The 17972-nt window shown below is 29.5% G+C and overlaps 2 protein-coding genes across 2 annotated transcripts; one reads left to right on the top strand and one right to left on the bottom strand.

Moving 5' to 3' along the window:
* Positions 1–2332: 2332 nt before the first annotated feature.
* LOC121232312 (uncharacterized) lies at positions 2333–2810 on the bottom strand. Its single transcript, XM_041118052.1, has 2 exons — positions 2454–2810; positions 2333–2341 (listed from the first exon to the last, which is right to left on the bottom strand). The coding sequence occupies exons 1-2, from the start codon at positions 2808–2810 to the stop codon at positions 2333–2335; spliced, it is 366 nt and encodes a 121-aa protein (XP_040973986.1).
* An 8162-nt stretch (positions 2811–10972) lies between these two features.
* LOC121231982 (hydroxyproline O-arabinosyltransferase 1) lies at positions 10973–14135 on the top strand. Its single transcript, XM_041117230.1, has 8 exons — positions 10973–11632; positions 11848–11915; positions 12011–12212; positions 12301–12398; positions 12488–12557; positions 12971–13042; positions 13175–13288; positions 13699–14135. The coding sequence occupies exons 1-8, from the start codon at positions 11231–11233 to the stop codon at positions 13756–13758; spliced, it is 1086 nt and encodes a 361-aa protein (XP_040973164.1). The 5' UTR covers positions 10973–11230; the 3' UTR covers positions 13759–14135.
* Positions 14136–17972: the final 3837 nt, after the last annotated feature.

The raw sequence follows: 17972 nt of genomic DNA, 5'->3' as shown, positions 1-17972 counted from the left end.
TATTTATATATCATACCATTCAAATTTATAATTTGTATTTGCATTTTCTAGAATATATTTTAATGTATAATATAATTGATAAATGTTAAAATTAATAAGTGGACAACCTCTTAGCCTTGCATACAAGTTTGGACTGAAATTCTATAATAGATTCAAAGGGATAAATATCAAAGTTTTATATGAATTTTAATTTAATGTGCAATGTTATATATGAGTTTTAATTTTGTGTAATTTTATATATAAAATTTTGGTTTGATTCGATTTTCACATATCACTAATAACATTATCAAATTAGCACAATTTTATAATGTTGATATATTGTATACACACAATTATATTAATCCGATATGAAAATGAATGTATACGTTTATTTCTTTAAATGTGCACAATTAAATCAAAATTAAAATTTTATGTATAAATATGAACCATAATTCAAATGCATAATTGTATCGAATCAAAATTTATGTATCAAATTGAATATTAGACAAAAATTCATATATAAATTTAATATTTATACATAGAATAGAAAAACCTAATTTTATGATGGGCTAGAATAAGTTGAACTTTAATTCAATGGAACTCCTATGAAGGATTGATATGATTTCTTTTAGCGGTCCACTTCACTAATTGCAAAGGTTATGTAAAAGAAATAAATTTCCAAAGTTATATGTGAATTTATCTATTGATAAAACCATGGCTAAAAAATGTATATTAATGTTGAATGGGTTATAGTTCGATCAGTATGAGTATTGTTGTTAATGTAGGAAGACGTGAATTCAAGTACGTTGAAATGCATTATTCTCTTATTTACGGATTAGGGAGGAGTTATGAATAGTTTTAAGTATTGTGTCAAAAAAAGTAAATATAATTGACGGATCAAAGATAGAAAATGGTTTGAAAAATACCACAAATGATTTTGTTCTTGGCAATATATTCACAATACAAATATCGAATTGCAATTGCAACTTTTCATATTATGATCTCTATGTACTCCACAGAATATAAATGATAGTCAATTTTTTTTTTACTATCACACAAGAGATTTTTGAATGAAATATCACGTGTTTGAAAAGATAAGAAATTTTAAACGTGATTTAAAATTCCATTAAAATATTTAACGCAAATTTGAAATCATATTAATAGGTTAATAGACCAATTGGCCAAATCCATGAAACTAAACCTAACCATTTAACAATCAAAATTTCAAGATTCGAACAATCCCTAAGTACATGCTTCAATTTAAACTTTTATGAACGATAACTAAATCTTGTTTTATCATGTAATTCTTTTTCCAGTACATAAATTTCATAAAATCTCAAATTCATCTGCAAAAATTCGAGCTCCCTCATCGCTGATGGATTTTCGACAATGAGGTTGATCAATGGGTGGGGTTGATATCCTAGGTAGGTTCAATGTATGCTAACACATATTTTACTCTAAATTTAATACGTGTTTATATGATGTGAATTAACCTAACAATAGCATGTCAGCCCACATCCTGTGAACCCATGATGTTAAGTGACCTTGATGTGCAAACTTGATGCACGAATCGTGTAAAACCTGACCGGGACTCAATCGAATTATGAGTATGTAATAGTGAATTATGAGTATGTAATAGTGAGTATCATCACATTTTTTCTTTTCTAAAGACTTAAAATCAAGGTTTATGGTTATGAATCACGTAAGAAGAACAAAAACGGAGTTTCCCTCTCTCGAATCTAGTTTTTCAGCAAAAGGGGAAATCAAAAGGATGGAACTACGGCTTCTACTCTTAAAAAAAATAAAATGGAACGACAGCTCACAGGACCCAAGGGAAAGAAGTCGTGATTTCTTCTTGCCTTCTCCTTTTTTTTGCTATTAAGCCCTTAGGCTAATAGCTTCATAAAGACTCCAAATTTTCCTCTTCTTTCAATCAAGTCCTAGGCTTACGCTTTCTCAATTTTCCCTTTTATTTTCTGTTCAATCCTTGGCACAATACCCATTATCAAATAATATGGAATGGAAGCTCATAAGCTTGCCAAATATTCTATTTCTTTTGGTAAGATTCAGGTTTGGATTCTAGTCCAAGTTGTATTTATGGTTAATAAAATACAACACTGTTTTGTCAAAATAAACATAATTTATTTTATTTTTCTCTCAATTACCCCTAGTTTAGAGTAAAATAAAGAAAGCCACGTATGCTATAAAACTCTAATCCAAAGATAGTGCTGAGGTTTAAACTTTAATTCTATCGTTTTCCTTTAAACTTCAATAAGCCGTAGAAACTTCATATTTTAATCTTAAAATCTCTGTACATAAATTTGCAGGATGAATTCGGTCACCCTACCGTACTTTACAATCTCTAAAATATCACATAGTTACCAATAGGAATTAGGAATTAGAAATCCAATCTAATCCAGTTATAATTGTTGTATTGCTTTTCCTCAACTGTACGCACAGACTTCCCTCCTTACCGGCACCTGCGTTTCACCTAAGTGCTTGATAGCCGGTAACCGGTCCGGCGTAGATCGGAGTCGGGACGAGAAGTTGACGAAAGGAAGCTCGTCAGCTCGACTCGACTCGTCCTCGAAATTTAGCGCGTAGCTCATGGGATCGTAACTGAAATCAGAGGAGGCGTAGTGCTTGTGCCCTCCTTTCCCGATCCAAGCCATTAGGTTCCTGCACTTTTCCTTAATCAAGTAAGGCGATCTAGGCGATCTAGGCGATCTAGGCGTCGACCTCGACGACTTCACCTCCTCCAACTGCTCAAATTCATCAACGTCTTCGGTATGCGGCACCGTCGAACAAAAGCAACAGATCGACGATCTCATCTTCTCTTTCAATCTCACTCTTGCCGATGTTGAAATGCAGTTTTCGTTGTACACTTTGCACTAGATTTGCTTTGCTGGTTTGATCTGATAAATTTGGCAATGGTGATGGGAGAAATGGGGGCGGGGAAGGTGAGTATATATAGGTTGAGCGGAAAAATAAAGAAATAAATAGACGGATAAGACTCGACTTTGGGGGCGAGTATAAAGTAAAGGCAGTTAGCTGGAGAGTGTGACCAAAAAGTATAAAAAAAACCGTGGGTGGAGCGTAGTACCACTGGCTAGTGGTTTTTTTTCTTTCCCCCTTTTTTTTTTTTTAGGTATCGAAAGTTAAAACCGCGTGAGATTTTCCTGAGGATAAATTGGTAATTATGTATGGATCAAATTGGGATTTTCTCCCATACATTTAAACTTAAAAATTAAATGCTAAAAAAATAAGTTAAAAAAAAGAGTATTCAAAATTAAATAAAAAATCTCAGATTGTGTTTTAGCTCAATTGACATGATTATTATTGTCAGTACAAGAGGACGTGGATTTGAGTATACTGGAACTCATTATCTTCCTATTTAATGGTTGGGGAGTAGCTATAGGAATATAATTAGATTTTTTATAAAATTTAATATAATTTTAAATAAAATAAAATAAGTCATTAAATTTATTCTTGGTTAAGTGATAAGTAAGTCCCTATTTACTTATCATTTTTTATCCTTTTTTTTAGAAACTCTATCTAATAGTTTTCGTTGAGGGTTATCAAACATGTTTAAAAAAAATTAAGTTGTTGAAAATATTAATTCTCAATTGATTATTTTTTTCAATATTTTATCAAACAGGGTCTTAGTCTTTATGTTTTAATGGGAATAAATCTCAAAATTATACATAAACTTTAATTTAATGTGTAATTTGATACATGAATTTTGATTTGATGCAATTATACGCGTGAAACTTTGATTGTGGTTTAAAAGTATATTTGAAACTTTAATTTTGATTTAACTATACACATTTGAAGAAATAAATATATTAATTTATTTTTATATTGAATAAATATAATTATTTGTGCATGCAATATATAAATATAAAATAATATTATATTAACAATTATGCTAATAATTTAAAAAAATTAAATCGAATTAAAATTTCATATTTAAAATTACATAAAATTAAAATTCATATATAATTTTATGATTTATCCCTAATATAATTTTAAGATTAATGAAAAGAAGCAACCTTCTTCGGTCAGATCTCCAACTTTTTGCACTGTTTTAAATATTAAAATTCATGGGTTATATTTTTATATATAAACTGATTATCCATTTATATGCTTTACCAATAAGGTGGTTCGATTAATATACAAATTGATTTTTTATTAATTAAATTATTTGAAATGTAATAATTTTTAATTGTTAATCGAAATAATTTTTTTTTCAAATATATTAATTGAATCGAAATTTTTTGACTAATTTGATAAATTAATCGAATTAACTGAAACTTATATATTTTTATCTTTTTTGTTAAAATAAGTATAAAACATATAAAAATGTATTGCTAATATTCATTTTATTTTATTTAATAGTTTAAAAAACTTTAAATGAAGGTGAAAGCAACAAATAAGAAAACAACAAATATTAGAAAACTATATAAGTATTGAAAACAATAAATATTTCTGTTAATTAGTTAATTCGGTTAATTACCTGATTTTAAATCGAATTAATCTATAATTGAAATTCTAAAAAAATTATTAACTGACTTTCGACCACACTAATTTTAGCCACTGATCGATTAACTGAATTAGATTGATTCAGTCGATTAATTCAATTTTAATCGAATTATAAATACCCCTATCTACAAATGTAGTATATTATTACACCACTAAAAGGTATAGCTCCTTGATATTGTAATTTTATTGGAGTATTCCCCAGTCCCAACTTCATTAATAAATATAGAAATTAAATTAAATTATACTATTTGAACATACACCTGAAGTTTAATGGTCGAAAGTCAAAAGTGCCCTTAAAATGTGCTATATTGTCCTCGGCTGACCGCAGCAATAGGTTAGAAAAAGGAGTCAAAATAGTAAAGTGAAGGAGGAGGTGCTTTTTGATTAACTTATATCCAAGTACTGACTGTAATGAACAAAACAGAACGTAGGCAATGCGTGGATTGAGGATAAGGATGCAAATGCAATGCGTGGACCGCTGATTTTACTCTCTTTACAGATCATTTAATAAACTAATGAAAGATATAAAAGTGAAAGGTGACTGGATTCTTCGACGACAATAAAAAAAAGGTCAATAGATTCGGGCTTTTTGGATTTTGGTGTCCTTTTTAGGATCACGAGTTTGGGTGGGGAACGTGGCATATGGTCAGGGAATTTGGCATGGATCCGTTGTGAAATAGCAGTTACGATTGAGGTGTGGATGCATGCACACAGCATAGTCGAGGAGGCGAGCCGTACGTGGGGACTCGATGCCCGCCGTCCACCGATGCTCTATCTCCTTTTCTTTTTGCTTATTCATCACCCACCGCTTTTCTTCTTCCAATATTTCCTCCCTCTTTTTTCGCGGATAAGGTAGAAACAGCTGGAAAAAGAAAAAAGAGAAAATGACGAAAGGGAGATCTTAAAGCTTAAATTTATTAATTAAATTATTTATTTTGACCTGTGTAGTCTAAATCAAATAAATTATTAAAATTTTATAATAATTATAAAATTAATATTTTATATTTGAATTGATTTATATTTGCTTATAAAAGAGAGTTGACTTAATTTATATTTGAATTTTGTACAAAACATCAATTAATATTTAAGTTTTTACTCAAACCCAAACTTCCACCCCAAAATGATTTTACTGATTTCACCCTTCATTTTGAAATTTTTATAATGTTTTTATTTTATATGAATTTTTATAAGACTAAACTAAATATATGACAAAAAAACTAAAATGCATATTATAAAATTTTATAAAGTTAAAAAACTTAATCAAAATATATAAAATATATTTAATTTTAACATATATGTTATAAATTATAAAATTAATAAATTACAATTAATAAATATAAAAAAAGTTCTAAAATTAAAAGAGAGGCGTTACAATAATTATATTGGAGTGAGTAGAACAGATTTTACCTAAATTAACTCTCGATCTGACTCTATAATTTTTAATGGAAAAATTATTCACTCATCTAAAAGGCTAAATTTCTTTTTTTTTTCTTTTTTAAATAAAAAGCAAAATTTGTTATCCAGAATTTGAAAAACATGAAGGGCTTGAGTGGAAAATGGGCATCAAAGTTCATATTTAGTAGAGCAGGACAATGGTAAGATACCTTAGGAGATAAGATTTCGACATATGAATGAGCAGTTGATGTGCCGATGATCATTGATCAACACCCTATCAAGCTTCTTCACAAGATACCTTTCTACGTGATGTTTTTGATTGAATAATAGCATAGTGCTTGCATGATTTGTTGTAATTTGAAGTCTCCTTTAAGTATTCGTGGAAATCTCATGTGTTGACTTGATGATCAAGGTGTTTATCGTATTAAGTATTGTTTGGGTTCAAGTTACGCTAATCGTATTTTTATTAAGATTTTGCTCTTTTCTTATAATTCACTCAAAAAAGAAAAAGAATGAAGAAAAAAAATAATAAAGCAAGATTAAAAAAGAAAAAGAAAGGAAAGTAAAGAAAAAGAATTTTAACCTCTCTTATCTGTTTTATTTTTTCAATAATTTTTCTTATTTGGCTAGAGTGTGAAAAGGAAAGGAATTATTTTAATCTTTACATAAATAGTTTATAATAACAAAATTAAATTAAATTAAATTAAAAGTTATAGAAAATATCAATATTCTGCATCAAATCGTAATCTAATGATATTAAGTGAGACATGGTAAATAATTTTTAAATGTGATTGAATAAGAAAAATAAAATGAATGCTCCGGTAATTAGAATGAAGAAATCCTTTGAATTGGGATGAGCAGGGAAAGATTATCGGAACAAATATAAAAAAAAAATCCAAAATAAAGGCCCTCTTTTAATAAAGACTATGGGTTGGGGTCCAATTGTAATACATGAAAAACTTGGATTGAAATGCTGAATGGGCCCAAAAGTATGCACTCCTGTTCGAAAACTGCGCCTCTCACTGCTGGTTTGGGCCTTTCTAGAAAGCAGAACAAAAACCTTGCAACGGGCAAATTAGAGAGAGACGCCTCCAAAACATTAATCAATACACTTATTTTTTTTTATTTTATTAATAAATAAACATAACATTTGACATGAAAATTTAATTCAAATACAGCATAGTATAAGTCAAATTTGATACACTAAAAAAAAAATTAATACAAACTGTTCGAAAGGTGGAAGGGTTTGAGAAAAACATAGGCTTGAAAAATAGATTTGGGCAAAAAAATAAGGCTCGTTTTATAAACAGTTCGAGCCTCGAGTAAGTTTTTTTTGATCGGGCCTGACTCGAATTTGCAAAAAACAAAAATTATTGTTGTTTTGTCACAATATTGCTGTCATTTTGCTATTATATTACTATGATTTTACTGTTATTATTTGGATATTATATAAATCTTATTTTTATTTTTATTTTTGCTACTATTTTAGAGACATTTGCTTACTAAGTTGCACCTATCTTAGCGTTATTTTAAGTATAAATATTTTTAATTTGTTGAAAAAATATTTATTTTAATGCTTTCAGTGTATTTGATATATTATATTTTTAAATTTGTTTTTATATAAAAATAATAATAATATAAAAAAATTTAATACATGCCAACTGGGCTAGATTTTAGTTTTTTTTATCCAAGTCGAGTTTAAGCAAAATATTAGACTCATTTTTTTAGACTAAGTCAGATCTAAACCTAAATATGAAGTCTAAAATTTTACCTCGATCAGAGCAATAAACAACTCTAATTTCCATTGTTTTTTTTCCCACCAATTTATTTCCCATTTCTCATAGTTTTATTATAGCTTTCTTATCCCTGCCCCCCCCCCCCTTTTTTTCTCTAATCACCATTTTAAAGAAAAAAACACTAATGAATATTTAAGGTTAGTATATCCAGAGTGCTAACATCTTTGTTGTTTTTATATATGTGATATGATACTAATAAAGATTAAACTGGGTGAGATCTGATTTTTCATTTAACCACTTCATCATATGAGTTTGGCTACTTTAAAAAAATAAAAAAATAAAATTTAATGAAATGTGTAATTTTATTATTGATTTACTGATTAACATGTAATATATTTATGATAAACTAAGAAAATAGAAGTGTTAGGGAATTTTTTAGTTCCATATAGAACAGATATGGATAAACATGAAAGAATCAAAATAAAAATTATGTATATAGTTGGGAAGTTGACTTGCTTATTTTTAGTCTAGTTTATTTAAGAGTTGGCATGTGATTTGATTCCTTTACCAAAACCCTATCTCACCTCCCCAATTTGAAATTGTCCAATCTATACCACGTTTCCCCCATAATTAATTTCAAAGATGTCAAATTTATGTATTTGGCCTCTTTCATATGTTGGTATTTATGATTCAGTCCTTAAATTTTAATTTAATAAAAATTATTTTAATTAAAATATTGATGTCTAAAGAATAGCTTATGTTAGGGTTTTAACCAAAATAATTATAAAAGTAGAAATTAATTTATGTGAATTAAAAATATAAAGGGACCAAAATCACTATTTTGTTTTTAATAAAGATGTTATAAAGTTCATTGATTGAAGTTGTCCTCCATTTTCCTCCATTTTCTTAAATCCAACCTAATGTTTTAAAATGAGTGGACTGTTTCATTTATCATCATCCTAACTTCCAAACTTACTTCAATTTCTTTCCAATTCGTTTTACCTTTGGATTAATTGCTTTTTTTTTTTGCTATGTTTTAATTCAGTCATTAAAATTTCATTTCATACGTTCAAATCATATTAGTTTAATTTTCAGCTTTAGTATTTGCTATCATATTTGTTATCATCGATCTAATACTTAAATGGATTCGGGTCAGATGAGTTGGTTTTTTTTGACCTCGTAGATCGAATTTGTATGATGGGTATTTATGTTATCATGTGAGGTCACACATGAGATCACTCATAAAACTGCATAAAAACGTGTCAATGTTAGAATAGAATATATGTTTATATGTATAGAACCTACCTAATAGGTAATATCAATGAACAATACCCATATAATATAAATAGATAAATACCACCATCTAAAGGAGACACAAAAAAAACTCAATAATATTAAATTAAATATTTTTTTATAAATTCACAAATGAAAAAAAAAAGTTAAGCTAGATGCAAACTCACATTTAATATCAAAATTAACAGCTAAATTGAGTGAAGGGTTAATTAGAATGATATTTTGATTTAAAATATTTGATGCAATTAAGCCTTTTAAGTTTACAAAAAAATCATTTTAACCCTTTATTTAATGTCTGCTAACTTTGTTGATGTGATAGTCCATATATATCTTACTTTAGCAATTAATTAAAATTTTAAATTAAAATATTATTTCTTATACCTTTTAATAATTTTAATAAATTTTAATTTTACAAAAAAAAAATTATAATTTTTTAATAAATTTTAAATTTTTAAAAAATTTAATTACTTGCTAATATTTCATTTATATGGTAATCTACATGTATGTCACATCAATAAAGTTAACAAATACTAATTTTATTCATCAATTTTGGATGATTTGATAAAAATGCAATAACTAAAAAAATTAACTTTTTTTTTATAAAATTGTACTTAATAAATAATTATGCCAAACAGTTAAATGCTTTTATTAATGATATATTAAAAAGTTAGGTTTATACTTGTTTGATATAAATTCTAGGGGGTTCCAGTAATGTGAAATTTTTTATTAATAAAATATTTATATTTAATTTTAATTATATATATAATATTTAAATAAAAAATTGGATTGATAGATATGTCCGGACCCGGTCTTGAAAGAAAAACCGGATCTGGTCTTTATGAAGCAATTTAGGCGTTTGAAATAGTAGCATGACTTAATAAAACAGGTTTAAGTTTGTTATTAACAATTGAAATTTTTTATTTTTAATTAAATGAAGATTTTTAATAATCCTATTTTTTCAATTAATATCACTTAAAATGTTGCAAATGTTAAATTAAATTTATTTTTAAAAGTAAATTATTTTTTATTTTGTAAAATAGTAAGATATTTAAATTATTGTTTTTAAATTTTATGAAAAACTATACAAAATAAAATAAAATAAATTAATAAGATTAGATTTAAGAAATAATTAATTTAATAAAATAAGATTAATTTTATCAAACAATGTAATTATTTTCCATACTTAATTTTATCAGTATACCAAAAAACTTTCTAATATAAATTTAGTAGTTGCGAAATTCAATACAAAAAATTCAACACTTAATTTTCACCAAACATTTTAGCATGTATTTTAATTTAGTTAATTTTAGTTGGCTAAATGCTCAAATTAGTGTCTAACCTCTTAAGAGTTGCTCACGTAAGCGCCACACTTTTATGAAAGTAATTAGCTAAGGGCTTTTTACGCATTTTAACCCAAAATTGTAAAAATTAGGTAATTGATGACTGTATTTAGAATAGAATATATGACATTGCCTTAAAAAAAAAAGAAAATCATAATTTAAAATTTGATAAGGAGATTTGATAAGCTCTTATTTGAGCCATTTTGACAAGGTTTTGCTATTGTTCCGGCACTATTGTAAAAGTTTGGCCTTATATGATCATTTTTAACAATTAATTAAAGGTTAAAATATTATGTTAGCCTATCTACCTTGACAAAATTTGAGATTTGGTCTTTGTACTTAAAAAATTAAAAATTAAAACTTCTTTCTTTTCTGATTTAAAAAATCGCAGTTCAATCATTAACATTGTCAATATTTCCGGTCAAAGTTTATTAATTTGGCACATCGATTAGGCTATTTTCATATTGTGTGACATATGATTGGCAGAAAATAAACATGCTGTGTTGGTGAATTTGACAAAAATTATCAATAACGATGATGATTGGACTAATGTTTTGAAATTGAAAAAAAGGAAAAAAGAAAAAGAGAGAGAGTAGAGACTAAATCTCGAATTTTACAAAAGTATAAGGACAAATGGCATATTTTGACCTTATATAAAATCAAAGTCAAAATTTATAACGAAATCCATAAAAATTTTGGAAGCAAATTGAGCTTAAAATTACAGAAAAAAGGCTGAACATTTCTTCAACAACTCTACTCTGGCTGGCGGCTTTCAGTAGTCGACACGGTGACTTTCTTCACCAACTCTCTTCCGTGAGAGTCTGTCACCTTCCCAAATACCGCCACCGCTTTAGGCGGCTTCCGCCGCTCCATCACTTACCGAAGCCGCCCTTCACCAAGTGCCATAAACAAAAGAGAGAGGTCATTAAGCAAATAGAGTGAGAAATGGGGTGTGGGAATGTGTTCTTCACGTTGATCATAACATTATCAGTAGCTCTAATCACCTACAACATCCTCATCTCAGCCAATGCTTCTTTAAAGCAAGAGCTTCCTGGGCCTTCAACCTCATCCATCATCGACCCCATAATCCGGATGCCGGTAGAAAGATCCAGAAAGTATGGGTCAAATGCACAGAAAAGGTTGTTCCACACGGCTGTGACAGCTTCTGACTCGGTTTACAACACTTGGCAGTGTCGAGTTATGTATTACTGGTTCAAGAAGCATAAGAATGGACCCAATTCGGATATGGGCGGGTTTACTAGGATCTTGCACTCTGGTAAACCTGACAACTACATGAATGAAATTCCCACTTTCATTGCTCAGCCTTTACCAGCTGGAATGGATCAGGTATTTCTTTTTGAGGGGCTTAGTTAGTTGACTTTATTCAATTTGTGAAAAGGGCATCTAAGTTTGGAAATTCTCGAGGTTAATCTTCATTCATTGGATTTCTGCTATGCTGATTGAGCATTAATTGAACCAATCAAAGTTGTTTTAGATCCAACAAGTATCAGTGAAGTTGATGATTCTTTTTTCTGTATGTATGTATAACTTGTTAATGGCAGGGTTATATAGTCCTGAACAGACCCTGGGCATTTGTGCAATGGCTTCAAAAAGCAGACATCAAAGAAGAGTATGAGATCCCTGATTTCCTTATTTTGTATTTGATTCAATTTAACTCCATATATGGTTGATTTTACATATCCCATCTTTCTTATGCATATGCAGTTACATACTGATGGCAGAGCCAGACCATATTATTGTGAAGCCTATACCAAACTTATCAAAAGATGGCTTGGGTGCTGCATTTCCTTTCTTTTATATAGAACCTAAAAAGTATGAGTCAGTTCTGAGAAAGTACTTCCCTGAGGAAAAGGGTCCAATAACCAACATTGACCCCATAGGAAATTCTCCTGTTATTGTTGGGAAAGTAAGCATTTTGGTGTTTGCTTAGTTTACTATAGCAGCAACAGCTATTTTGGTTTTGCCTTGTCTTGATCTTTTAGTTGATTGTTTAGGATTCTCTCAAAAAAATTGCTCCGACTTGGATGAATGTGTCATTGGCAATGAAGAAAGATCCTGAAACAGATAAAGCTTTTGGTTGGGTGCTTGAAATGTGAGTTTTATCCAGTTTCCTCCATACTTTTACAACGGTTCCTTAGGTGTTGTTGACCTTGAGTTTGGCTTCTTGTTCCATAACTGTAGGTATGCTTATGCTGTTTCGTCTGCCTTGCATGGTGTGGGTAACATCCTGTACAAAGATTTCATGATCCAGGTTTGATGAGATTGTCAATTGTTTCCCATAATTTCTTTTTATAAAACAATAAAAGATGCCACATTTGAGAATTTGGGGATGCTAGTTCAAACCCAAGCTTTCGTGCCATTCAAGCTTCTTTTTATTAGGCCAAGAGGCTGTTGGTGGGGATAAGCTTTAGTTTAGGACCCACCTCTGCTAGGCTTCTAAGAGCAAAAGCCAAACTGAATAAGCTTTATTTGTCAGTCGACAAATAGGAAATTTGCAACTTGTCTGTTATATAACCATAATTTTAGTAGTTCGTGGACAGTGACTTTTCTCCTCCATTCTTATGTATCATATTCGTTAGTTCTTATTATTTTAAGAAAAAAAAGGGGTAACCCGTCCTGAATTCTCCTTACTAAACACTTGCTTTGTTTTGGGATACTTATCAGCCTCCTTGGGATACAGAAATAGGTAACAAGTTCATCATTCATTACACATATGGATGCGACTATGATTTGAAGGTAATCTGTTGTACTAAAATCTTAATCATTTTGTTGTAGGAAAATGCTTCTTGGTTATGAACTTTCCAATTATGATCGAACATATCTGTCACCTTTTTACTCAATAGCTGTAAATTTTCTTCCCCATTCCAGGGTAGGTTAACCTATGGAAAGATTGGAGAATGGAGGTTCGATAAAAGATCATTTGATACTGAAGCACCACCAAGAAACCTTCCCCTGCCTCCTCCTGGTGTTCCGGAAAGTGTGGTAAGTTTAACAAGCACCCTTTTATAAGCACACACAAAAAGCAAAAGGAGCATGTCTCCCTATATGAAATTTTAGACCATGCAGTACAATTTGGGAGTATGTTAGGTTAAAATTTCAAAGCGGTCCTCCCTACACCATAATCAAAAGATGTGTCGTAGTTTGGTGCCATAGAACTGAATAAGTTAATTAAGCCTTTGTACGTTCGATATTAATGTTAACGAAAAACTATCTAATGCTGACTTGGAATTCAAAACTTTAGATAGAAGTAAAAGCAGCAAAATAATTCATTGTATTAAGAACATATCAATTCATACAAGGACTTAGTTTTTCATTAACAATGTAATCAATTTTACTTGTTTGCAATGACTACCAAGATGATGTTGTAATAAAATAGAATGTAATTGTGGCAGGTGACACTGGTGAAAATGGTAAATGAAGCCACCTCAAACATTCCAAATTGGGGTTCATAGAAAAGGGAAAAAGGAAGGTTAGGGGTGCAATTGCAAGATATAGGCAAGAAGGGCTCCCTTCATTTCAGTTGTCAGCTGCAGATATTGGGTTGGTCATGGTGGGGAAGAAAGAAAGGGAGTGTTTGGTTATATGTTGCTGTTTATTCTATGCTGGTAGTTAAGATTGGGACTAAGATACATCCTGAGCCTGAGGAGAATAGAGATAAAAAAAACAAAGTTATATATACAGGTGGGTCCTTGTGAGCCCATATGCTTGTTTTAATTAACATATATAAACTTGTTACTCTTTAACTACGTTTTTAACTTTTTGTCTTTGGAAAGAATTGGCCTCATTTGTGATTTCATTTTTGGAAAGAAGTACTTTAATTTTAAGTGAATCAATCCTCAATAATATTTACACACTAATGCAATTTTTGAAATTGTTTTACATATGTTTGTAACTTTTTGTGTAATTAGCCCTGGCTTCTGTTTCTCCCTCTTCACAACCAGCTGCAAGTTCTTCAGAGAAGCTGGGCAAAGCATTGATTTCCAAATTGTGAAAGTGGCCTCTTGCATTATCTGCATTATCAATAACATTTATGAAGCCAATATCCTCTTCTCTATGACTGCCAACAGCATCAGTTTCCACCACTTTATTAACCAGCGATAGCCACCTCTGAAGGACCAGGAAAACTTTCTGCCACATCCTTACCCATCTCTTTAGCATTTGAAGAATCTTCTATAAGAATCGCCATCAATTCAACGTTCTCCTCCTCCATATTCATATCTATCTCTTTAGCACTTGGAGAATCTTCTATAAGCTTTGATATCAATTCGATGCTCCACTCCTCCATATTATGACCCATCTCTTTTAGTACTTGTAGAATCTTCTATAAGCTTTGGTGACAATTCAATGTTCATCTCCTTAGTCTTACCCATCTCTTTAGCACTTCTAGAATCTTCTATAAGATATGGTAGCAACTCAGTGTTCACCTCCATATTCATACATCATACCCATCCCGTTGGCAACTGTAGAACCATCTAAAAGCTTTGGTAGCAATTCAACGCCCACCTCAGAATTATAAGATACAGGAGATTCTGACAACTGCACCAAGGGTGGAAGCTCGGCATAACTTGGTTGAACATTCAGTGGAGCCATTGTATAAAACATACCATGATAAGGAAAGCTGGGAGCAGTAGGATTTCCCAGCTTCAAACGCTTCGGCAAAAGTTGCATGGCTTCTGAACTACCATATCTGGGCTGGCCATAGTCTCCACTACCAGTAACTCTTAGAAGACCTCCTTTTACATGTTCAAAGTCAGGATGAAATGTATCAACGACAGTATTATACCGAACAGTGTTGCAAATGTCACATCTAGCATCATGACAGCCGTCATAATGGGATGCAAGTGAGAAGAATTTGGTGCATCTACAGGCATATCGACAGCAGACAGTCGAATGCAAATAGTTTGCAAAATAAGCCGGAGCATCATTCGCCGAAAATGCCGCTGAATTCTTGCACTTGATATAAGCAAGTAAAACCTTCCGTTGGATAGCTCGATTCAACCGATTATTAGCAACTGCCTGCGATTCTTGTAAAAAAAGCGGAGGAAGATAACCATGACTCGCAGCTTGTTCATTTACGGGACAAAATGATAGATTCTGTCCGGCGAAAGGAAATCTAGCATCAGCCACAGACAGCAGCAAAGCCAGAACAATTTTTGAAGGGAATAATGAAATTTTAATTTTTTATAGTAATTTTATAATTTTTAAATGATTAAATTAATTTTTTATAATTTTAGGGGAGTCAAATGCAATTTTACGATTATAAATTTAAAATTTAGAAAAAATTATTTAAGGGTCTAAATAGTAATTTTACATTTTAGGGCCCTTGCCAGCCCCCTAGATTCGTCTTTAGCCACAGTTGGATCATAATATGCCGAATTTGACATTCTCAATCCCAAGCGAAGCGATGTATTAGTAATCATCTCACCCACAACTTGCAACCCTAGTTGCAAGACTCCTTATTTCCAATTAGAATTCCACCCAAGTGAATATTACCAAAAGTATTTGATATTCATTCATTCAGATTATTGCAAATTGGGAATTAGATAAAAATGAAAACAACAGAAATCCCAATTAACTTAAAGTATATGAAATTTTACATAAAATCCCAAAAATATCATTTAGGGTTTCAAATGGCGGTAGAGTAAGAACGAAAATAAAAAATTAAATGTGAAAGTGAAGTAGATAGTTCGAAATCTCATTATTCAAGTAAAAATCTTCGAGCTATGTTTAGTGTTTCGAAGATCAACTTCTTTACAAGGGAAGGAAAAATTATGAGGGAGAGAAATATGAGGCTAGTTAAATTAAATTTATGTAGATTAGGATTTTATACTAAAATTTGGTGTCATATTTCTTTCATTTAATATTTATTTATATTATTTTTATGAGGTTACTTTTGTAATTATAACTTTTTAATAAATATTTTTTATATAATTAAATAATAATGTAAATGTTTTTTATAGTTTAATATGAATGTTAATATGTGATTCAATAATAATTTTATATTTAATAATTTCAAGAAAAAAATTATATTTAATAAATAAAAATGGTCATCATTTATTTTTGGGTAAAAAAGTAATGGAGAGGATCTCAATCCGTAAAAGAAATCAAGTTTTTTTATAACGATAGTCGTCAAATCATTTAAATTATTGGTTCTAATTCTAATTAAGTTAATATTTAAGTCATAAAAATTAAAAAATAGAGATTTAATTAAATCAGTTTTTAGTCCAACTTAATTGGTTTTGAACAGTTCATTCAAAATCAGGTTCAAATATATATTGGCCCATTCATCTCATTACAAGTATATATTATATTTGTAGTATATAAATTTCTATTAAAGGGATAAATCTCAAAACTATACATTAACTTTAGTCTAATGTGTAATTTTATAAAGGAAATTTTGATTTGATACAATCAGAATTCTACACAAGTAAATATTATCAAAAGTATCATATATTCACTCATTCAGATTATCACAAATCAATAGTTATATGAAAGCGAAAACAACAAGAACTCCAATCAACTTAAGGTAGAAAAATATTTACACAAAACCCCAAAAACACCATTTAAGGTTTCAAATGGCGATGGAGTAACCAACGATAAGAAAAAGTTTACTCTTGAACTAAGTAACCACAAAGAGAGAAAGTTACAAGCAGCAAGGACGAAAACAAAAAGTCAAATATGAAAGTCGAGCAAATAACTCAAAATCTCATTATTCAAGTAGAATTCTCCACGTTTTGAAGATCACCTTGTTTCATACGAGAGAAAGAAATACGAGGAATCTACGTAGTTTATGATTTTATATTAAAATTTGGGTGATATTTTTTCATTTAATATTTATTTATATTATTTTTTTTGAGTTACTTTTATAATTATAATTTTTTGAGTAAATAACTTTTAATATGTTTATATTTGTTGCTTTCCAAAAAAAAAGTTTATATTTATTAATATGTGATTAAATAACAATTTTATATATAATAATTTCAAAAAAAGATGTTTATATTTAATAATTAAAAATGGTCAATCATTTCCCATTTGGTGAAAGAGTAATGGAGAAGATCTCAATCCCTAAAAGAAATCAAGTTTTTTTGCAACTGTAGTTGTCGAATCATTTAAATTATTGGTTCCGATTCAATTGATCGATTTTGTTCTAATTAAATTAATTATTTAAAAGTCATAAAAAATTAAAAAAATAATAATAATTCAATCGGAAACCCCAACTTAACTGGTTCTGAACGGTTCATTCAATCGGTTTTTAAAGCTTCGTTCATCATCTTTAATATCTAAGAGACAAAAAGCGAAAACTTTCAAAGCAACAAAGGAGAAACTCTCTTCAATTGTCGAAGAAAACAGTCCTTTACATTCTAATTTTATATATTTTTTTATGATTTAATACCTAAAATCCAAAATTTTACTATTCTACAATTTAGTTTCTCAAAAACAATTTTTCTTATTTACAGTTCATTCTTAAACCTCGTTTTCTATAGTTTTGCAAAACAAATTTTTGTTGTTTTACTAAACAATGAAAATATAATAAAATATTAAATATATGTTTGTTTCAATGAATACAATTTTTATGAAATATTTTTAAAAAATCTAATAAACAAAAAATATTTTACATAAATTCATCCAAACACTAGAAATTATTAACCTTTCAAGAAAAACAAGT

Source organism: Gossypium hirsutum, chromosome A07 (genome assembly GCF_007990345.1).
Source record: "Gossypium hirsutum isolate 1008001.06 chromosome A07, Gossypium_hirsutum_v2.1, whole genome shotgun sequence".
NCBI classification, from domain to species: domain Eukaryota; kingdom Viridiplantae; phylum Streptophyta; class Magnoliopsida; order Malvales; family Malvaceae; genus Gossypium; species Gossypium hirsutum.
Note: the sequence above shows the minus strand (reverse complement) of the source record. Positions and strands in the feature narration are given on the sequence as shown.